We start from the raw sequence: 24,033 nt of genomic DNA on the forward strand, positions 1-24,033 counted from the left end.
TGTTTCCAGGATTTGATAAGTTATTCTTGCCTTACAAATAGCCTGACACCTGTAAGTTTTGTTTGTTTGTCTTTTGTTTATCTTAACTGAACCCCCTGAAACCCAAGCCCCTGTCATATTCTATGGCAGATATTTTGTGCTTGATGTTTGTTTCTCTTTCTGTTGTGCTTGCAGAGGTGCACTGAGAGGCTGGGCGGAGCTTTCCACTCACCGGAGTGGCTGACACACGCTCACCTGCAGTAGGTTGGCAATCAGCTTGCTGATAAGCCAGGCTCTCCACGCTACCTGCTGCCAGATGATTTTGTCAGTTAGACGCGGTACATGGCTCTGGCTAGATCGTCAATTAGTGGTTTCTCTCCTGGAGATCTAACGTACCCTACTCCCTGCCTCATTGTCTGCTTTTGGGTCTACACTCTACTAACCAAGCGTAACAGGCCCTCTTTACACCCTTAGGTTTCCCATTTTATTTAATTGGGGACTTAAGAGGTTGTAAAGCATATTTCAGTTTCATTAGCCCCATTCACACTGCGCTTTCAAGCTGTGAATCTTGCGTCCACCTCACCATCTTAGTGAAAGTTACAGAGGCTAAACAGGGAGGCAGTTTCGCTCCACCTCTGATCTGCCACCAGAGGGAGTAACAGAAACGAGACGGCGTCTGTGTGAATGGAAATGCCGGCAGCGCAGGACAGGGGTGTGTCAGTCTGATGCCGTTCACAGTCTGACAGCTAAACAGATCGTTCACTCATCAAATAAAACAGAAATGTTTCAACGCATTAATCCACGAGGCAAAGTTACAAGACTAAACAAAAGAAATGTGGTAGCAGGTAGTGTCTTCAGCATCTTATATGAGGAAAAAATACTGCATTTATGCATGGAAAAGTGGCTGTCATCCTGTTTGTCCTACTGACTCTTCATCACATTTCTGCCCAAAAAACAGCATCTGTCACCAGTAGTGAGAGCCAGGTGGCTCCCGCAGTTGAATGGCGGTGATTATGTTACACGATTCATAGCAAAAAACTTAAACTCACCATGTGTTTGTCGCCTTTCACTATTGTGTTGTGTGGTTACTGTCTCTGACAAGTTGTATAGGAAAAAATCACAACTATCACCTCTCCCAACTGAGACTTCAGTGAAATTCCCCCCAGAAAACAGCATCCCTCCTTGCGAGTGAGAGCCAGACAGGGTCTGCTATTTACTGATGGCGATTATGTAATTATGTCATTTAGAGCAAAACACGTAACTTTGTCACTTTCCACGATGCATGGGGTCAGGATCTCAATCACAACACATTATAATGAGGCATTTTGTCCATCCCCTGAAGAGGCTTTTTGATTATCAACCAAGTATTTGGCATTCACTTTAAATATGTATATTTTTTGGTTTATTTGAATATCTAGGAATGTGAAATCAATTACAAGGAATATGATAAAACTAAAATGCAATACACTACATGCTGAAAAACACTCAAGTCAAACTTTATTGGCTTAAGAAGCTTGGAGGAAACTGTAATACTGTCAAAGCTGAAGCTGTAGTAGTAGTAGTAGTAGTAATAGTAGTAGAAGTGGTAGTATCAGTAATAGTGTTAGTAGCAGCAGTAGTTGTAGTAAGTAGTGGTAGCAGTAGTAGTAGTAGTAGTGGTAGTAGCAGTACTAGTAGTACTAGAAGTAGTAGAAGTAGTAGTAGTAGTAGTAATAGTTGTAGTAGTAGTAGTAGTAGTAGTAGTAGTAGAAGTAGTACTAGTCGTAGTAGAAGTAGTAGTGGTAGGAGTACAAGTAGTAGTAGTACAAGTAGTAGTAGTAGTAGCAGTATTAAATTTGTAGTAGTAGTATTACATTTGTGAAAAAAAGAAAAAGGGGGATTTAAGCAGTTGAATCAGAGCCGGCCCTTGGCATAGGCTGTATAGGAGAATGCTAAGTGACCCCAAGACCAAGAGAGAGATTTATTAATACTGTAGCAGAATCACAATGTCCAAAAGATTGAAACCATCCGGCGCCAAGGGAAGGAAAAGAAGGAAAGAAGAGGAAGAAAAACGTGAAAAAGAAAGAGGTACAGTAAAGTCAATGTGATGAAGTGAACAAAATTAATAGTTTAATGCATCGTAGTCAACGTTGTTACTAATAATAATAATAATAATACTACATTTATTTTGTATAGCGCTTTTCATGATACACAAAGACACTTTACAGGTTAAAAAGCAGAATAATAAAAAACAACAATAAAAATACAAAACGAGACAAGTTATACGTTAAGAACAGTTCTAAAAAGGTGAGTTTTGGTGAGTGTTTTGAAGGTAGTGAGGTCTGTACAGTCTCTCATGTGTGTGGGGAGGGAGTTCCAGAGGGGGGGGGACAGCTACTGAAAAGGCTCTGTCGCCCCAGGTTCGATGCTTGGTCCTGTGTGGTGGAGTGAGGAGATTTGCGGGTGCGGGACGGGTTGTGGTGGTGGAGCAGGTCGGTGAGGTAGGGGGGGCCCTGGTTGTGGAGGGCTTTGTGAGTGAGGAGGAGTATTTTGAATTGAATCCGTTGTGGGATAAGGGAGCCAGTGTGCGGGTGTGGGTGTGGGTGAGCAGGCGAGCAGCAGAGTTCTGGACGTATTGGAGTTTATTTAGGAGTTTGGATGGTGTGCCATAGAGGATGCTGTTGCAGTAGTCTAGTCTGGAGGTGATGAAGGCATGGATCAGGCTTTCTGCAGCAGAGAAGGAGAGTGATGGGTGGAGAGGAGCTATGTTTTTGAGGTGGAAGAAGGCAGTTTTGGTGATTTGATTTATGTGCTTTTGAAAGGAGAGGTTGTTGTCAAAGATGACTCCGATGAGGTAAACCCCAGCATATTATGGGACGCCGCTAAAGCTGTTCTCAGGGGGAAGATTATAGCCAGGACAGCTGCACTAAAAAAAATGAAGACCCAAAAATTAGCTGGTCTACAGGAAAAACTGAGAGATTTGGAACATATACACATAACAAATAAAGAACCCTCGATTATACAACAAATTAGACATACTAAACAGGAAATAGATAAAATATTAAGTGAGGAGGTGGAGAAAAATATAAGATTCATGAAACAAAGATATTATGAGGCTGGCCCTAGGGCTGCAAAATTATTGGCTTGGAGGCTCAAAAAACAACAGGCAGAAAACACTATCCACAGGATCAGGGATCCTACTACAAATAAAATTACTAACAATTTGGATGGCATACAAAAAGCATTTGAAAGATATTATAAATTTTTATACTCTCAGTCAGAACAGGTTAATAACCACTCAGCTGCTGAATTTTTGAACTCCTTAGACCTTCCCACACTAGGTAAAGAAGCTAATGATAAACTCATCTCGCCAATAACAAAGGAGGAAATAAGTAAAGCTATCTCAAGTTTGAACACTAACAAATCACCTGGCACGGATGGCTTTCCTCCAGAATGGTATAAGTCAATGAAAGATCACCTGCTCCCCTATTTGGAGTCCAGCTTTAATTATATTTTAAAAGGAGGCTCCCTCCCCCCCTCCTGGAGAGAGGCCTTCATATCTGTGATCCCCAAAGAAGGTAAGGATAGAGCGGACTGTAAAGGGTACAGACCCATTAGTGTTTTAAATTCAGACTATAAATTGTATGCCACCATCCTTGCAAAAAGAATGGAACCTGTAATGCCCTTACTAATAGACGAGGACCAAACAGGATTCATAAAGAATAGACAGACACAGGACAACATAAGAAGAGCCTTACATACCATCGAACAGATTAACAAAGACCAAATTAGTGCCATCATTCTCAGCTTAGACGCTGAAAAAGCTTTTGATTCAGTCGGGTGGGAATATCTGTATTTAGTTATGAAAAGATTCAATTTTTGTAAGGATTTTATACACTGTATCCAGGCACTTTACACCTCCCCCACGGCAAGAATCAAAGTTAATGGCAGTCTGTCTGATTCTATAACTTTACAGCGTGGTTGCAGGCAGGGCTGCCCCCTCAGTCCCAGCCTATTTAATTTATTCATCGAACCCTTAGCCCAAGCAATACGTCAGGAGACAGAATTAGAGGGTATCTCCATGGGAGGAGAGGAATATAAAATAAGTCTGTACGCGGACGATGTGTTGATCACAATAAAAAATCCTAATTCAGGCCTGCCCCTGTTAATGAAAATGCTAGAAACATATGGGGGATATTCAGGATATGCCCTAAATATACATAAAACACAGGTTATGACATTTAATTACACACCTACTGAAGAAATCAACGTAATGTATAGTTTTAATTGGAACACACCCTTTATTAAATATCTGGGAGTAAATTTGCCTAAAGACATGTCACAGTTATTCAATATTAACTATAACAGTATTAACAAAAAAATATATGATGACCTCGATGGGTGGAGCCTGTTGCCTCTTGACTTTGGAAGCAGAATTAGATCAATAAAAATGAATATTCTCCCTAGGTTATTATATCTTTTTTTATCATTGCCAGTGGAAATTCCTCTGAAACAATTTAGAGAGTGGAACAAACATATTTCACGATTCATTTGGAATAAACAGAGACCAAGGGTAAAATTTTCCACCCTTCAGCTTCCGGAGGAGAGGGGTGGCAGGGCCCTCCCATCTTTAAGGGACTATTATTTAGCAGCCCAACTGAGGCCTCTTGTATATTGGTGTAATCCCTCTTATGAAGCGAAATGGAAAACCATGGAGTTATCTTTAACAGATACACCAATTCATTCGCTGCTTGGTTGTGTGGGGATGGAGGAAAAAATACTACATACAGAGAGCCAATGGGTGAACTGTTCATTGAAGGTATGGGGTGAGGTGGTTAAAAAATTTGAACTCCAGAAACAGATAAAACTACTTAGATGGCCAGCGTATGACCCCGAATTCACACCAGCATTATTAGATCATGGATATAAACAATGGACCTATTATGGTGTTACTGCTGTATGCAAAATTGTTAAAAAATGGGAACTTATCAGCTTTAACAATTTGTGTCAAATGTATGGACTAGGTGGGCAAGACTTCTACAGGTACTTACAGGTCCGTGATTATTTTTGTAAAAAGCTAAAAGGATGTAACCCAGCAGAGCCACCAGTGTTTATTCATATATTTATGGATGCATACAACTCTGGGAATATTAAAGGACTTATAAGCAAGTTATACCATAGCATCACCTCTCTGAAGAAGGATTCAACGGACTATATAAGACAACGGTGGGAGAAGGAGTTAAATACTGTAATAACAGAGGACATGTGGTCAAAGGCCTGGAAAACACAATCATCCTCCACCAACTCCTGGACCTGGAGAGATTTTTGCTGGAAAAGTTTAATTCGTTTTTTTATAACTCCCAAACAGAAGTCCAAACAGACTGGTACACAAATTACCTGCTGGAGAGAATGTGGAGAGGTTCTTGCTGATCATGCCCATATTTTTTGGTCTTGCCCCTCCATTCAGTTTTTTTGGAGTGAAGTGACAAAAATTATTTCAAAGGTTCTATGTTTTAATATGAATGTATTGTTCACAACTCTCTATCTTGGGAATATGCCAGATGGGTTGAGTGGAGCTGATCAGTACCTACTTAGGGTCTTGCTGGCTTCAAGTAAGAAGGCCATCACAAAATGTTGGCTCCAGAAGAATGCTCCCACTACAGAATCTTTTGTTAATATTGTAAAACAACTACATGTACTAGAGCAAATGACATATTCAATCAGACTCCAAAAAGATCTAGGTGAAAAACGGTGGCAGAAATGGGAAGACTACTTAGCAAATGAATGAGACTGTATACACGTACTGGATATGATATTTTGCCTTGTGGACTTATTGATCACCCCCGGACCTTGAATATGGGTAATTGTTCAATGTTTTGTATTTGTCTTTTGTTCTGTACTAAAAGATGAAAATGACTTATAAATAAAGAGTTTAAAAAAAAAAAAAGATGACTCCGAGGTTGCGACTGTGTGGGGAGGGAGAGAGGGTGGAGTTGTCCAGGGTGAGGCAGAAGTTGTGAGCGGTTTTGATGAGGGATTTGGGGCCGATGATGATCATGTCTGATTTGTCGCAGTTTAGTTGGAAGAAGTTTGTTTGCATCCAGGATTTGATTTCAGTGAGGCAGTGAGGTGAGTGTGGAGTGGGTGGCAGTGGTGATGGATTTTGTGGAGATGTAGATTTGGACATCGTCAGCGTAGCAGTGGAAACGGAGACCATAATGGCGTATGATGTTGCCAAGGGGAAGCATGTATAGGATGAAGAGGAGTGGCCCAAGCACCGACCCTGGGGGACACCTTGGGACAGAGAAGCAGTGGAGGAGGTGCAGTTGTTGATGCGGACGAACTGTTGTCTGTTTGTGAGATATGATTTTAACCAGGAGAGGGCAGTGCCCACGGCTGTGGGTGGGAAAGTTGACGTGTTGGTTGAAGTCGAAGCAGTGTAATAAGTCCAGAAAGTCAGTGGCAGATTTGCAGTCTGTGTCCATGTGAATGTTAAAATCGCCCAGGAGGAGAATTGAAGGAGAGATGGCAGATAGGTGGGTCAGAAAATCTGAGAAGTCGTAGATAAAGGAGGGATTTGGCTTGGGGGGTGGTGGTGGTGGTGGTGGTGGTGGTGGTGGTAGATGATGGCAGTGACCAGAGGAGTGGGACCAGAGAGTTTGAAGGCAATGTGTTCAAAAGAATGGGCAGCGGGAATGGGGATTGTGAATGTTTTAATGTCCTTTCTGTGGATGGCAGCAATACCACCTCCCCGCCCCTCAGGTCGAGGTTTATCAATGTAAGTGAATGAGGTGGGTGTGGTCTGATTAATGAAGAAGTAGTCCAGGGGTTTGTGCCAGGTTTCAGTCATGCAGAGTATGTCCAGGTAATTGTCAGTGATGAATTCATGCAGAATGTGGCTTTTATTGCTGAGTGAGCGGGTGTTGAGCAAAGCCAGTTTCAGGTGACGTTGCTTTATAACAGGTTGGGAGGACTGAGGAAGTGGGCGGAGATTCGATGGGTTCACGTGTCGTTTGCTGTTGTGATGACATAACGAGGAAGTGGTGGTGCAGCAGGACAAGATGGATGGGATGGAGTTTTGCAGATGAAGAGTTGTAGGTGAACATACGGCCAGAGCCTCTGTGTGGAGGCCGGCCGCTGCGTAGTAGTTCAGCTTCGATGATAGTGTCCATGCAGTCCAGGCGGAGGTGGTGGTTGAGAGCATGGAGGTCGGAGGTGGAGTATAGCAGCAGCATGGTCCGGCTGTGGAGCACTAGCTGAGAGCTAGCGCTAACTTGTGTCCAGGAGGAGGGCGTCCGGGGAAGGAGTAGCGAGGTGTACCTGAGGAGTATCCACGGGATAATCCACAGCATACCAGCAGTCTGGTGAGGAGGAGAGGAAGCCTGGAGGCCCCCACCGGCGTGCTAGCCTAGCGGTAGCGCTGAGGTGAGGAGATCGTCAACCCGATGCGGTGGCAGTCAGCAGAGGAAACCAGCCAGGGTTCGGCAGCTGACCACGCCGGGACGGGAAGATGTACATATACATATATATATACATACATATACACATATATATATATATACATATACACATATATATATATATACATATACACATATATATATATATACATATACACATATATATATATATATACATATACACATATACACATATATATACACATATACACATATATATACATATACATATATATATACACACATACACATGCATATACATATATACATACATATACATACATATACATACATACATATACACACATATATACATACATACATATACACATACATATACATACATATATACATATACATACATATACATACATATATACATATACATACATATATACATATACATATATATATATACACACATAATTTCACTGCACTTTACTGCTTTTTGCACTCTGGTTAGACTGAATTGCATTGCAATGACGATAAAGTATTTTCATTATTAGTCTATATTAGTCTTATGTATAGCACACACCAAGCATCTGTTTTTTTATCAAAATGTAAGATCCAGTGGTCACATATACTTCTCTTCTCTCTTCAGATGCACTTTTAAAATATTGAATACATACGCAGTTTCTGTGTGAGTGTATGCGATGCAAGGGGGCGGCAGCTAAAATCTTGCCTTGGGCACCAAATTGGTCTGGGCCGGCACTGAGTTGAATCTCCCTTTTTGTGTTCTCACAAACAAAATAAAGACTGTCTAGTATAGTAGGGGTGGGCAATATGGCAAAAATATCATACCACGATTTTTTTACAATAAAATCACGATTTCGATTTTACCACGATCTTAAATCAAAAAAAGAAAAACAGACAATTTAGGCCAAAGAACCTTTCTGAACAGATTTTAATTTAAATAGTTGCAGTTTTGCCAACATGTGCAAACAACGTAAACATACTAAAAGGTAAACAACAACACTCTGATAAAGTGCACTCTTGCAACATAAAAGGTAGCTTTCAATAAACATGAAAGTAAAATATCAATGAAGACATTACTGTTTGATTTATTCAACACAGTCATTTTAACAGGATTTAAGTATATGAAAACACTAAATAGCTTATTGAAAAGGGTCAAATAAGTCCGTCAGTGGTCGGACTATCCGAAGGGGGGGTGGGGGGGTTGCGGTAATTTGAACACTCTACAATTAGCACATTTACCGTTTATTAGCGGCCAAGCGCGACCTATCCATGCGCCCGTATGTGTGTGTGTGTGTGTGTGCGTGCGTGCGTGCGTGCGCGCGTGCCCGCACCCGAGAGAGGCGGCAGGTGGAGGGGCTAACTGGCAGAGATGAGAGATGGTGAAATGTTGTTTTTGTTTTTTGTTTTTTTTAAAAAAGCGACCAACTGCTCCGTTTGGCTTTCAGCCATGGCTCTCTCCATGCAACTACCGCTACACACATAAACAAGGAGGCGGGTAAGAAAGCGCGTCACTGCCCGTAATTCGCTATGATTGGTCGGTCAGGTTGACGACATAATACGTTTAGTGCGTTGGTGCATCAGCATAGAACTGCAATTTATAGAATGTGCCCTAGACGATCCCTACGATCTCTGCACTTTGGCAGATCGTCTACACATTCTAATCCTTCACGATCTAATATCGTCATATAGTATAGTTATATTTATTATTGAAAAGATTCGCAACCATTATGTTGATGAAGGTTCTCAGTCATCCAGGTCAGGGTAATTCTAAGTGCTATATTGCAGGCAACTGGACGTGTTTCAGCTTCTTGAAGACGTTTCACCTCTCATCCAAGAGGCTTCTCTAGTTCTAACTAACTGGAGGGGAGTTGCAGGCTTTTAAACTTTGTATGGAAATGTCCTTACAGAGTCGTTAAGGACACGTGTGAGCTCTGAGTTTCAGAATCGTTTGGGCCACTTGTGGGTTGCTAGGGCTAGGTGAGCCCAGATGTGCATGGCTGTTAAGCTGGCTGGGGAGGGAACTCAGTAGTGCATTGCAGCAGGGTGATTAGTAATGTCGTAGGCCACCTCCTCTGTACAAAGACAGTCTTTCAAACATCTGTCTCACTGGGACCCACAGATGAAGTCGTTCATTGTGGATTTCAAAATGAACTCTGAACTGAACTTTCCCAGAATTCCCCAGTTTTTACACCTAGGTGCAAAGACTGCCAAGAGACCCAGCTTTGAGCTACTATTGGTCAGGGTGACAGACCACCCCACTGAACAGACGGACAAAACTCCAGCTGCTTCCTTTGTTCTGGCTCTCTTCTCCACCTCGTTCAGTACAGGGCTGCCTGCCCTCAAGTTCTGTTTTCCAGGATTCTTCTGGGACCAATAGCTGCTGAGAGCTGCCAGCTGCATTTCCAGCAGGCCAAAAGAACTTCTCCTCACAGCAGCGATGCAAGGTCCTGCTAGTATTCCAGCTTAGTTAGCCCCAGCAGCTGTGACCCAAAGCTTACCAGCTAACTACACAATCCAAGATAGCACACAGCATAGCATAGCAGTATGCTTTCACAACCAACAGATTCATAAAAGATGGCATATCTACTGCCCTTCACTCAGTCTTCATGCACCTGGAGAATAAAAACAGCTCCATGAAAATGCTGTTTGTTGACTTCAGCTGAGCATTCACCACAATATCCCCCATAAAGCTGATTTGGAAAAACTTAACAATTTGGGCTAGAGTATAACACTCTGCAATTGGATACTGGACTTTCTCACAAGCAGACCCCAGGGAGTACGGATTGGTAGTCGCACCTCCTCTACTTTAGTGCTCAACACCAGAGCCCCCGAGGGTTGTGTGCTCAGCCCCCTCCTGTTCACACTGTACACCGATGACTTCAATGCTAGATACCGAGAAAGAGAACTCTAGTTTATCTCACAGACAAAGATTTTTTTTAAGTCCTTCAACTTGCATTAATTAAACTCCTGAAAACTCATCTCTGTTCTCCAAAATCACAACCGCTCTGTGCCTGTCAGTCCACCAGTCTACCAGTAGACTCTGAATAAACACATCACCACAGCAAACTACTCAACTGGACTTGAATAATTTCTTCAACAACGTGGCGCAGAAGCCCCGCATGGCAAGGATTTGCATTTCCACCACAACTGGGCTACCTGCTGAGGGTGAGTTTTAAACCAATGCTGCGCCTGTCCCGATTCCCGCAGTACTATCAAGGAATCACCACTAACAAAGTGTTTCCGCTAATTCAGTTACAAACACATTTTATTCCCTAGAACTTCTTCACAAGAAAAGCCCCCCCATTATTCATTCTCTTTTCACTCTCTTTTCACCAGCAGTAACTAAACATGAATCTCAAAACAGCTGAAAGAGAACATGAAAAAACAGTCAAACACGGTAGACCCTACTCTGGAGCAGGTCCAACTCAACTTGGTTTGACTAGGCATGGCTGAGGCTGGATTCAGATCAAATCTGCTGATGCAACAAAAATGCAGATTTCCCAGTCATTTTAATGGGGGTAGTCCATTTTGGCTGCAGCAGTGCTGCTGGGCGCTGCTGGGCGCAGCTGGCTGCAGCAGAGAAGGTGAAACCAACTCACCTTTTGGAAAAAACACTACCCAATGCCACGCTGCGGTGGCCAAACACATAAGCTGAATAAGTTTATTTAATATAGTACCTTTCACAGAGCACAGTCACAAGGTGCTTAACAAGCACGATAACAACCAAAACATAAAAAAACAGCAAAAGAGAGGAACATTTTTTAAATTAGAATAATTGAAAGCATACTGATTACAACACTAGATAGCAGCAGGTGAGACAAAAGCCAATTTGAATAAATAAGTCTTCAGTTGCTTTTTAAAAAGCCTCAACAGAGACTGCATAGTGTTAGTCTATAGGAAGAGCATTCCACAGTGTTGGGGCCACTACTACAAAGGTATGATCACTTTTAGTTTTTAGACTGGAGCAGGGCACAACCAGTAAGCCCTGGTCAGAGGACCTAAGTGACCTATTAAGAAGATGGGGATGGAGCAGCTCAGAAATATAGGCAGGTGCTTGACCATATATGGCTCTGTATGTGAAGGCAAGAACTTTGAAATTAATCCTGAAATTAACAGGAAGCCAATGTAAAGACTATAAAACTGGCATGTGTCATCCTGCTGGACCTGGTCAACAGCCTTGCAGCAGCATTCTAATAATTAATAACGCAGTTAACACAGCCTCGATAAACAAGTGTTACAATGGCTTGTGCTGACTGTTCTGCAGTTGCTGATAGGGTGTCTCTATTAGAGAGACGTGTAAGTGAGTTAGAGCAGCTTCTCTCAGTTAGAAACACGGCCATTGCAGATAGTGTTAGCCCCGGGCCTGATAGCAGGCCTGCTAGCCTTAGCATTAGCTCAGTCTTGTCAGCAGCTGCTGTGGAGTTTGTCCCTGCTCGGCCACGGCGTGGGAGAGGGTGCAGATTCCACACGCTAGTGATGAGAGACTCCATTACCCGCAATGTTAAGTTAGCGTCGCCAGTCACTGTTTGCTGTTTACCTAGGCCAGAGCTTCTGACATAGAGGCAAATCTTAGGGTGCTGGCATCACGCAGGGAAAAACAGGGAATCCAGGCACACAGCACCACAAGCTACAGCAACATAGTAATTCATGCTGGCACCAACAATATCCGTCTGAAGCAGTCTGAGATCACAAAAGATAGCCTAGCAACAGACTTTTCAGGCTGCTAGAAAGATGTGTCGGCATCGAGTTATTGTCTCTGGTCCCTTACCCCAGCGGGGTAATGATGAGATGTACAGTAGGCTTACAGCTATAAACCGCTGGCTGGCACGTCACTGTAGGGAGCAAAAATACAGGTTCCTGGATAACTGGCCCTCTTTCTGGGGTCGCCACCACCTGCTGAGAGCAGACAGCCTTCATCCCTCTGGAGACAGCGCTGCTGTTTTATCTAACAATATTGACAGGTGTTTCAAGCTGGTTTTACACTAGGGATGTAGAACTCGGCAGGTGGCAGGTGACTAGAGAGCCTGCTAGGGATACAGTTCATGCTGGTATGGAGTCTACTAGCCTAATATGGCTAGTCAGAGATATAGTGCAAAATACCAGACTGATAGCTTAGTTTACAACATTGAGACGGTAACCTTTGCTCGCCACTCTCTCATTGAATCATCCTCTAAATGTGTAAATCACAATAATCTAATTTCTTACATAATAAAATACCAAAGCTAATCACTACTGCATCCCATCATCCCTACCTGCATAGGCAGGCAAATATACTGTTGCTAAAAGGTACCTTGTTGCAATTCATAAATTATCTATCATGAGCTCCACTGAACGGCCTCTCACTGGAAACTGCAGCTCCAATGAGCTTAAAACCCTCAAATTTGACTTCATTAATATTGGACCACTCTCCACCAAAGCCTTACTGATTAATGATTTGATTACTGAGCATAAGCTGGACATGATTGGCTTATATGAAACATGGCTGAAACCTAATACTTTTCTGACATAAAATGGAGCCTCCCCTCCTGACTATAACTAAGCCCATGTTGCTCGGGCCTCTAAAAAGGGGGGAGGTGTTGCTCTAATCTGCAAATCTATTTTCAGTTTCACCTCCAACCAGGATATTAAATTTACTTCATTGGAGGCCCTGGTTTTAAAACCATCTTCATCAAGTAGTAATGGCCTTGTCCAGGGAACTGGCTTTCACCTGGGCCCAGTATTTCAAAAGTGATCTGACAGGATTATCCTGGTCGGATTGGATTAAATCTAGATCTGATCTGAAAACTGGGTATTTCAACACAGATCCAGAGAATCCTGATCCTGAAGATCAGGATTCAGCTCCTCCAATCCTCCCTTGAATCCAGATAGAAGGCTGGATTTGGGTATTTCAAAACGCAAGGCAGATATCTGGATCAACTTGATACCAAAATTTCAGGATCACTTGAATCCCACCTCAGAGGTGGATTTGACTTGGATTGACAAAGTCTCAGCTCCACTTCTAGATATTGTTACTCAAGATGTTCATTACACTTTATCTAAAGTGTTAGTGTTTTACTTTTAACAAATAATTAAATTGTAAGAAATTTAAAGCATAGTAAAATATTTTTGACCACACTTTATGAAACTAAATAAAAGTAACAATTACAGACCTATTTCTCAAATTCTAGTTCACCAAACATTGTAACTTGCATGTACCAAAACATCAGAGAAAGACAACAGGAATGCAGGGTCCAAACAAAGTTTAATTCCAACAAAACAAAGACATTTCAAATAATGTGGCCACTAACTAAAACAGGACCTAACCCATCTCAGAGGTCAGAAGTGAGCTGTTTCTCCAATAGCTTTATTTTCAATTCCGTTTTTTCTTTGCTGAAGCAGCGTCAGCTTTATTTGTTCGTTGGCCAGTTCAATTTGTTTGACCGCCCTCTTATCATTATATTTGTCCAAACAAATGTACCTTTAGTTGAACCAGGCATTAAAATGAACAAGAAATTGAAGAAAACAAGGGTGGTCTAATAATTTTTTCCATGACTGTATATATATATATATATATATATATATATATATATATATACATATATATACTGTGTATATACATATATATACTGTGTGTATATATATATATATATATATATATATATATATATATATATATATATATATACATATATGCGTAGTCATCTTTATTTATATTTTAAATGTTTTTTAAATCTAACTGTTGAAATTGAACAATGTTTGGTATTAACTTTATTAGAACTGTTGAACATTAGGGCCCTCTCTATCCCCCTAGTCCCTCCCACCTTCTCGGTGATAAGTTACCGAGAGGGTGAAACTCGAATTTGTAACGTTAGTAAAATAGAGTAAGTTTAGAGATGTGATGGACACAGTCTTTGATTTGATTTGAAAAGCTAGCAGTAGCTGTCTGTTTGATATCAAAACACAAGATCTGGAAACGTGATTTAGTGGATTACATCGTTGGAATGGTTAGTCTACATTGAAAAACGTGACATTAATTAAAGTCTGTCACGCATGTATGACTGCTGCATATCTAACATTAACATATAGCAGTTACCTGTCTGTGTCAATTTGTCTACTTTAGTTTAAGAGGGAGAGGGAGATTAAGAGGATTTAGACATTTTCTGCAGAAGTGGCCCACAAATGATGATGATTGACTCAGCCTATCCTCCATGCAAAAAATAGTGAAGTACTCCCCCACAGTCATTGGAGGTAGCGCAGCTGATAACAGTAGTTCGTAAAAGGTCCTATTGGCACTGATTAATTGGCCAAACCGATTAATTGGTCGACCTCTAGTATTCTACCAGTTAAAACACATATCTATGGATGCCGATGATCACTTTAGGGTGGCATGCTTTACCTACTGTGGCAGAGGCATCACAGCAGATCCAAGGCAGAGTAGAATGGGTCGGTAACTAGTCTTGTTATTTAGCCGTTTCTGTTTCGTCTTGTGCCCCAGTTTAAAACACACAGTAATGATCTGCCTCGCATCCTGGTTGTTTACCGTTATATTCAATTTGTTGATGAGGACATGAGTCATATTTCCATTAACGATGGACATCACTTGTCAGTCTTTATAAGTTTTATTCAGTAACATCTGGCTATACTGCATACAAATCTGTTAAATAAAGTACTTTTTGAAGTTAACTGCTACATTTAGCTATCCCATCAACCTGTTGCTATAAGTGTGGCTGTATTCTAAACCAATTTTGATTTGTGTTTTGAACTCTTGAGCTTGCTGTAACAGCTCAGTGTTACAGTGCTACAGCAGCAGACAGAGTTAACAGTGTGAAGTCAGCAGTTATAATTTAGTTTCCAAAGCATTTGAAATACTGTATATACCTATAAATATGAGCACACTTGCCATATTATGTAAAGTATATGAATTCAAATGTATTGTTTGTAAATATAATTGTATCGCGGTAGCGATGCTAACCTCTGTTATCGCATTATTGAGAATTTCCATTATGTTTTAGCATCGACCTAACGGTCTGAGTACTTGTTATATAAAACCAATTCGAGTATTGATACACTGGCACCAAATATCACTATTTTAATTTTAAAAATAAGACGCTCTAAACAGATTTCCCTACCAATTTGACTCCCCTGCATCACAACTTCATGGCTCCACACAGTGGTGCTTATCACATGAAGGAGGGAAACTTGAATGGAAGTTAACTGGCCGAAGAAGAGGAAGATAACAGTGGTATACTGGCGAACAGCAATGTGAAGAAAGTTACTGTAAGAGATGCCCCAACCACATTTAATAGGACAAACAAAATCGACAAAGACTATGCGATATGCAAGAACTGTCTGGTAAAAGTAAAGTACATGCGCAACACTCTGATCTTCCTTCTTGAGAAAGCGGATAATGCTAACCTCATAAGTCAACCTGAAGCAGTGAGTGCAATGTTTAAAGCAAAGCTTCATTTCTCATCCCAGAGGGCAGCCAGTATTACAAAGTCCATTGCTGGGTTAAGTTGCAAGGACACCTGCCCGTACAGCGTGGCCAAAAAATAAAGTTTTTTGCCAAATGCTACAAAAAAATGGAACCAAGGTATGAAATGCAGAGCAGAAAATATTTCACCGAAAAAGTTATTCCAGCTCTTTATGATGAGACGCGAGGAAGGGTGGAGGATGCACGAGAGAGTGGTGCTCACCTGCGGTGGATGGACTTCACGGGCCATGGAGTCCTACATGACAATCACTGCCCATTTTACTGATGACGATCGGGAAATGCAGTCCTATACGCTACAAACAACAGGGATGCACGAAACTCATACCAGTGCTAATCACCACTCAGAGAAGTGCACTCACCTCTGAGCATTCTGATCAGTTGCTGTTCCTGAAGAAGAACATGCGTATTTGAGGATTAATTGAAATTTGGTCAGGTTAACATAATACAAGTTGCTGCAAAGGACTGACATGTTCTCAGGTTTATGTCAAGCAAGCTGGTAAACTCTGAAGTGTTCCAGGTTTATAGTAAACAAGTTCATAAGCACTTAATGTGTCCGGATATACACAAAACCAAGTTTGTCATGCTTTAAAAGTTTTAAGCACTAAAATGTGTCAAGGTTTTCATACACAAGTTGGTTATGCTTGCCCCAGTTTATATGATGGCATATGTGGACATTAACAAGCTACGTTCAGTGTGTTCGTAAAAGAGGGACTATGCTAGGACTTTATGCCCTTTTTGTTCAGTGTTTCATCTCAGTTTGTGTCATATTATTTGAAACTGACACCAAATTGCAGGTAATAGAGAAGTTATACAGTTGACCTTTTATGCGTATTTTGTATTCTTCAGTTAGACAGATATTGTGATGTTTCGTTACGTGATTTTCTTGCTATACATCGATTATTGCAGAATCGCTGTATCATGATATAATCAGTATCGTGAGCCATGTATTGTGTATTGTGTATTGTGAGGTACCCTGTGATTCCCACCCCATCAAAGAATGTGTACTGTAATATTTCCTCATAGATGCAGTTCACATACTATTCATTTCATACTGAGGTTTCGGACACACTAAAAAACACACGTTTTTGTAAACTACACAGCATGTTGGTGAGGAATTTCAGACACAGTCTGTGGCTGAGTTTTGGGGAGACGTTTCACTTAGGTACCAAAATTTGATTTAATGTGAACTGGTACTTCACAGTCAGTGCCCTTAAAATAACCGAGTTCGGTACCCAACCCTAGCCATTAGTTCCTTCATCTTATTAGGGAGAGGTAGTATGGTTTCTACCATCCTTTACTATCCTGGTGCTTTGCTCCAGCCCAGCATGCCCTCTTCCTGCTCCTTTACTCTGCAGGGATCTCTGCTGTGTCCACAGAGAGTATCCTTGAGTGACGCAGCGCCAACAGCTGTTCTCGAGTGTAAACAACAGAGCTGTGGCTGAGTGGGTCCCCCGCTGCCGTTTTAAGTAGTCCAATAATAAGTAAAAATCATATGAATTATTTCACCAGAATGCATGTGGGCAAGTTAGGGGCAGAAAAAATAACTTTTGAAAAACACTAATTATACTAAAATACACTAAAAACACAGGCAATAAGTCAGAGCTGATACTAGCTTGTAACTATGTTACTAGTATATGTAACTAGCTGCCACTAACGTGGCACCATCTTTATCCCTTTCTTCAGTGACTGATAAGAACATGTGCTGCCCCTTTAAAGGTACAGTGTGTAATATATCAAGTATTTAGGGGATTTAGCGGTGAAGTTCTAGATTGCTAGACAGTTCTAGACTTCCTCGCTCACCCCTCCCTTTCCGAAGACGTTGAAGAAGCTCCAGAAGCTACAGTGGCCCTCACAGACAAGACACTAAATTTCTAAATATGGACTCGTCATTACTTTTACTCCCAGCCCTAAATCCATGTGTTGTCTTACTGCAACACACACGGAATAAATCTAAATAAACCAGCTCTTAGAGAGGCAAAAACTGAGGCTACGGTGTGCTAATATATAACGTTATACATGGTCGCACTACTTCTCAGTGAAGCTAATGTACTGCTAATAACATTGTGCTGTTCTCGAGTGTAAAACAACAGGTTGTGTACCATAAGCAGTATATATACTACAGAAGTACAGTTGGTTGTAATCAGGGGTGTAGTGCTATTTGTTTCAGTACCAGAGTGCACCACATGCATGCATACAGGCGCATGACTAACCATGGGATTATTTTTCATCAAGCTTAGTTTTAATCCTTTTCTTTAACTTGTGGAAATGGGTTTCCATATTTATCGCCGTGAAGCTTGCAAAAAAGCCTGGTATGGGACACTTTTGGAGTGGGTGACAACAGACAGCCTCACTGCAAGAAGGTAGGCTGATTGTTTATTCAAAGCTGCTGCTGTTCACAGTAATTTTGTCATATTGTTTGTCCCACTGTGAGTATTTTTGCCACTGAAAATATGCAAGCTAAAACTCTTAATTGACTCTGTGTGCAAAGCATGGATATGTCACGTTTTAAATTAATATATGTTAATAATTTGTTGGCTCAGGTCCTAAATGCAGTTGCTGCTTCTGTTCCTGTGCTGTGACTCTTAGTTACTTGTATTGAGTGTGTAGGTCAGTGAAATGCAGCCCCTCGTCCCTTGCAATCAGACTGAATGATAGGACGATGCTGTACGTGTCCAGCTCGTTAAATGTCACATAATGTAACGAGTTCAGCTTTGCTGATGAGACAATGCCAACCTTTGTTCAAAACATGGCATAAAACTAAGTAGTTTCAACAATTCATCGCTTTAATATTTTAACATTCGACCGGATTATGCAAACTGAACATTTTAATACTACTGTTACTCTTACCTGTCCAGCAGAAAGCAGGCAACTTTGGCGTCACTTTAACATTTTTCTATCATCAGAGATTTCCATCTTGTTTTATGCCACCACTCAGATTTCGTTTAGCATCTTGGATTTTTCATCTTTTCACGCTCCTGGGACTTTTCTTGTAAACATGGTGGTGCAACATGGCAAAATCCGTGGAGGGAGAAATGCTCCCTCTGAAGATATAAACAGCTCACTCCAAGGTAATGAAAACACGACTCTTATTTTCATGTGATTATACACATAATTAAAACAGACTTATGAATATTATATTCTATTTCTGCCAAGTCCATTCTGCTAGATGCCACTACATATTACACACTGTACCTTTGCGGATAGATTTGACAGTCCAAGTGTGCCACCCCTTGAAGTGATTCACTGTACAACACTGTCTGGCCATGTGGACTTGCCATTGTTTGCACTGAGAAAGTGTGCAGCTGTTGTTTACATACTTACCTCTTTATGACACCTGCAGTAGTTATGGGGAAAGGCTTTTAGTTTGTGTGAAACAGTTGATGTTAATGGTGTTGCTAATTGTGTTAGCTTGTCTATGGTGTTTCCAATATTAAGTTAACCAAAAAGGGGTTTGTTGGATTAAGGTCACCTTTCACAGTTCCTGATACTGCTGCGAGTTCTGTGGTGTCCGACTGAACTGGCCATGCTGGAGCTGAGGGTGTAGTTGGGGCTGGAGCAGGTTCTGTGGTTGTACCTTCACATGGTCTGGTCTCCACTAGAGCATTTGCTTCTGGCAACACTCCAATATGCTGAGCATGCATCTGTATGAAAATGACACAAAGATAGTTACCAGAAATCTCACCATGTAGAGTCAGTTGCTTTAGTGGCAGTAGCACAGGTGACAGATACATTGTTTTAATTTAAAATATAAATTTATAAAAATTAATATAAATTTGATCTCACAACGAGCAATTAAGTGCACAGGGCAGTATATCATAATGTGAACCAAGGTCAGCATGAGACCACAATGACAATGTGTGAGGGAAATTCTCTAATGTCCCTTTATTATTTTGAAATGTTGTTCTTACAGATGTATTAACAATTGTAGATGCAACATTAGTATGTATGTAAAGTGAAATCTTATGTCTGTTGGCTTCAGACGAGCTCTATCATATGATAATCATGTGGTTGCAAGGTATGAATAGATGTATTCTTGTATTGTACATTGTACAATATGTTGTGAGAATTAACAAAAGGAACTTAGATAAGGAGTTCATCCTGAAGGGGGTTTGTGAAGCCTCTTCTGTGTACAAGTGTTGACACACAATAATGATTGAAGTGTATAAGAAGTTTATGTGTATCATGAGGCGGATGTGGAGATGATTGGAATAGTGTTTTGAGTGAGATCATATGTAATCTTGTGACTATGCTATAGTTGTGTGTATTGTTTTCTATTATTACAAAAGATGAGGAGAGACTGCCTCTCTTCAGTCATCATCTATGCTCTGCCGATGAGTGGCTCTTGCTTGAAAGCAATAAAGAACTTCTAGAAAAGAAATATTGTGTCAAACTTCGTGTTTTGACCAACTCTCATCTGCACTAGACAAGCGACTGATTTTCAGTTGCCACGACACAATGTATGAAAGTTTAGAAAAGAGAAAACTTGTTGCCACTGCTGCGGTTTTAGCCATGGTCTTAAAATAATTACCAAATGCTTTGGCAACACTGTGTGTGTGTTTGAGTTAGTGGAGCATCAGCTGGCCTGGACTGGTCCTAACTGCTAAGTGGGTCTTAGTTAAGAAGATAATAACTGTCTATGAATTCTTCAGATGATCCTGAATGCTGCTGCATGTGTACTAACCAGAAATAATATTAGAGATTATATTTCTCCCTTATTAGCTGTAAAATTCAGAATATAATTTAAAATCCTCCTCCTCACACACAAAGCCCTTAATGGCAAGGCACTATCATAACTTAAAGAGCTTATAGCACCCTATTATCCCACTAAAACACTGTGCTCCCAGGATGCAGGGTTACCTGTGGTCCCTAGAGTTACGAAAGTAAAATGGAAGGCAGAGACTTTAGAGCAGACATAAAACTTTTCACTGTGATAAAGCTTATAGTTAGGGCCGACACAGGGTAACCCCTACTAGTTGTGTTGCAATACGCTTTGACTGGCAAGGGACTTACAATAATGCACTAAGCCCCTTTCTCCTCCTCTCCCTCTCCATCAGCACACATTCATGTCCCATTAATTCATGTTACAAACTTCTTTCCTGGAGTCTCTGCTTTCACGTCTAGCAGGTTCCAATGGACAGGAGTGGGCAAAGGCCATATAGGCGATTGCCTAGAGCGCCACAAGCTGGAGGGGCGCTGCGATCATCTCGCCTAATCTCGCCTAGGGCACCAAAATGGCTAGAGCTGGCCCTGCCAATGGTTCATGGTTGGCTCTACTGCTGGGGTTCAGCTTGAAGCCCACTGCTTCGGCGATATTTCTGTTGTTATTATCACTATCATTGTTATCATATTTTTAATGTTGTTGTTGTTGTCATGCTGAGGTTATTATTATTAGGGGCCAAACAATATGGCTTTTTCAAGGCCGATACCAATATCGATTATTTGAAATCAAGGAGACTGAAAAATCGATATTCATTTGCAATAAAAATGAAACTGTCTAAATAAAACAACCTGTGATGAAATAAAGTATAATTGACTCAAGTACTATTCTTAAGTACAGATTTGAGGTACTATACTTGAGTATTTCCATTTTCTGCTACTTGATACTTCCTCCCCACTACATTTATTAGATAAATTTAGTTACTTTGCAGTTTCTGATTATTCAGTGTCGTTTTACCAATCAGATATTGTTGTACGCAGGACATTGTGGGAGAGGATGTTGCATCAGACCCAAAGTAGCAAATTTTTAAATTAGTTTAGTTTATGATTGATAATTGGTTTTCCCCTAATTATTATTATTATCAAAACTCATTAGGTAGCAACGTAGTTTCCTCTAAATTAGAGATTTTGAAGCAGTTTGGATTTCAGACACTTTGAATTTATGAAACTAGAGAGAGTGCAAGCAAAATTTTAAGCATGTTGAGTCTGCAGCCTGTCAGTGAGACAATCACTCTAATGCACGAGAACAGAAACAGGAAAAGAAAGATGGCAGCCAAATAGCATCTCCTTATTTTTTGCCTCCATCTTTGCTAACTTCTGCAGTCCTGTAAGTTATTTGCCCTAACGCAGGCGCAGTGCATCAGCCATTATGGCACTGATTTAGTGGCCCAGGACACTCACACTCACTATTTTAAGGTTTGGAGCGTTTATGCTGGTTTAGGATGTTTGTTGACTGCCTGAACTTAGAGTGGTTCAGCTAGGTGTCAAGGTAACAAAGTTTATGGGAGTTTTATTGGCCGATGTATCTGCATGCACCCCTGTTAACATCGTAACCAATGACCGTCGCATCTCAACTCTGACATGCAGGGCGTTTCTCCGCTCCTTCATCTTTATAAGCAAAGTTCAGGGACTTCCGGTCTGAGCGGCGCCATGTGAGGACGTACGTCTCTGAGCTCCCCACTAGATCCATATTTTTACACGTTTTCTGTTTCTTCCAACCCTGCTTTAAGTAAATTAATTTTAGGTTATCTAACCCCCCAGTTTATTTCATAACCCATATTTAAATTCACAGAGCAAGAGGGCGACGAATGCTAACACCTATTGCACCAAGGCAGCCTTGTCGGCTTTATCCAACGACGACTCGGGACAACAAGCCATCCTACAAGCCATCACGGATCTGAAACAAGAACTGCTAATTAAGCTAATCAGCAAGCATCGGAACTCTCTTGTTCTCGTGCATGGCTGTGCTCTCGTGTCGCTCACAGCAGGATGTAAATACCCCCGTGTATCTATCGCAAGTTCTCGTTGATCTTGTCTGGCGTGGCTTCCGTAGTGCAAGCGGCTGTGAGGGAGACTCACGTGCACGTGGGAGTGTGCCTCCAGGCAAATATAGTATAGTGACTGTTTAGGCTAGAAAAATGTGCACAATAAGCCGCATTCCTGTCAAGGATCAGCCGAAGGTGATTCGAGCCTGAGTTTGTTCACCGGCCGCTGAGTGATAGGAAGATGAGTATTGTGTCTCCAAAGCCGTTTCTACCTCTTTGCTACGTGTCGAGCATTTGCTCGTTTGTCTTTGCATCAATAGTTATAATTCGAGAATATACTATACATATGTTATTCTGAAATAGACCACTTATTTATTCAGTCATGAAAACGTAGACCGTGTGTTTATTTAGTGTGTTAAAGCACATGCAATCAGTCAATGAAGATCTGATCAGATTCTGTTCTGATTAAACTGTCTCTCCTCAATGCACCCCAGTAACTCAGTTGGTAGAGCCTGCAACCCATGTACAGACACCCTGCAAAGGATCAGGGTTTGAGCCTGACCTGTGGTTTCTTGGTTTATGTCATCACCCTGCCTCCCGTCATCTCCCAAGCCACTCCGCCAAGAGAAGTGAAACATTTCTCCCCCCACCGACTTGTTTTACAGTTTCATCAGAGTTTTTACGCCTCCATTTTCATAGTACATAAACAAAATGGCAGGGACTTCCAGTTCACAAGCTTTCTCTATTTAAGCCAAGTACTACAAGAAAAATGTTCCTCATAGCATGTTAGGGGATGATAGGCAGTGTAGTAACAGATTCCTGCTTTGTCTTTGTTTTTTAGTTTTAACAACCTCGAGCTAGCTAGGCGTTTCTGTGTATATATGTGCAGTATTTATTCTGTTTGGGAAATCCCATTATCTCTGAAGCATTCAAGGTGGACTTCCCCCAAAATTGCTCTAATGTTCCTTCCACATTTGCAGAAAAACAGAACATGTTTTTATCTTTGTTTTGTTTTGCGTAGGATTGCTTCTGACTCATGTAATCCAAACATTTCTAATAATTTCAGAGCACTTGGAAAGTTCAAAAGTCAAAATATATTGAAAAAAGATCAATGTAATAATTTCCAAAATAACTAAACAACTAAAAATGTTTTTACGTAATGAAATATTCTGTTTCTATCAATATTGTTTGCCGTTAAACCTTTCAAAAACAACATTTCCACTGTAGCAAAAAAAAACACGTTCCATCGGATCCACCTGACGCTGTGGTCTAGCAGTAATCTAACAGCATGAGAAATTACATTCATATAACTGCAAAAACAAACAAGACAACGGCTCTGTCACTATAATAGTTTGTCCTGGTACCACTGCAGATGCTGTTAGTGCAGTCAGAAGTTTTAAGAGGCTTCATCTGTAATACTACAACCAGAATGCTTGACAGTAAGTTTGGTGATCCTGGAGTTAAA

At 41.0% G+C, this 24,033-nt stretch overlaps 1 protein-coding gene across 1 annotated transcript in view; it reads right to left on the bottom strand.

The window, feature by feature from the left end:
• ubxn4 (UBX domain protein 4) overlaps positions 1-24,033 on the bottom strand; it is a 193,249-nt gene that overhangs the window by 112,991 nt on the left and 56,225 nt on the right. The window contains exon 5 of the mRNA XM_073473309.1: positions 19,337-19,508. Coding sequence (XP_073329410.1) covers positions 19,337-19,508 — 172 coding nt within the window. The remainder of the gene's footprint in view (positions 1-19,336; positions 19,509-24,033) is intronic.

This window comes from Pagrus major, chromosome 9 (assembly GCF_040436345.1).
Source record: "Pagrus major chromosome 9, Pma_NU_1.0".
NCBI lineage: Eukaryota > Metazoa > Chordata > Actinopteri > Spariformes > Sparidae > Pagrus > Pagrus major.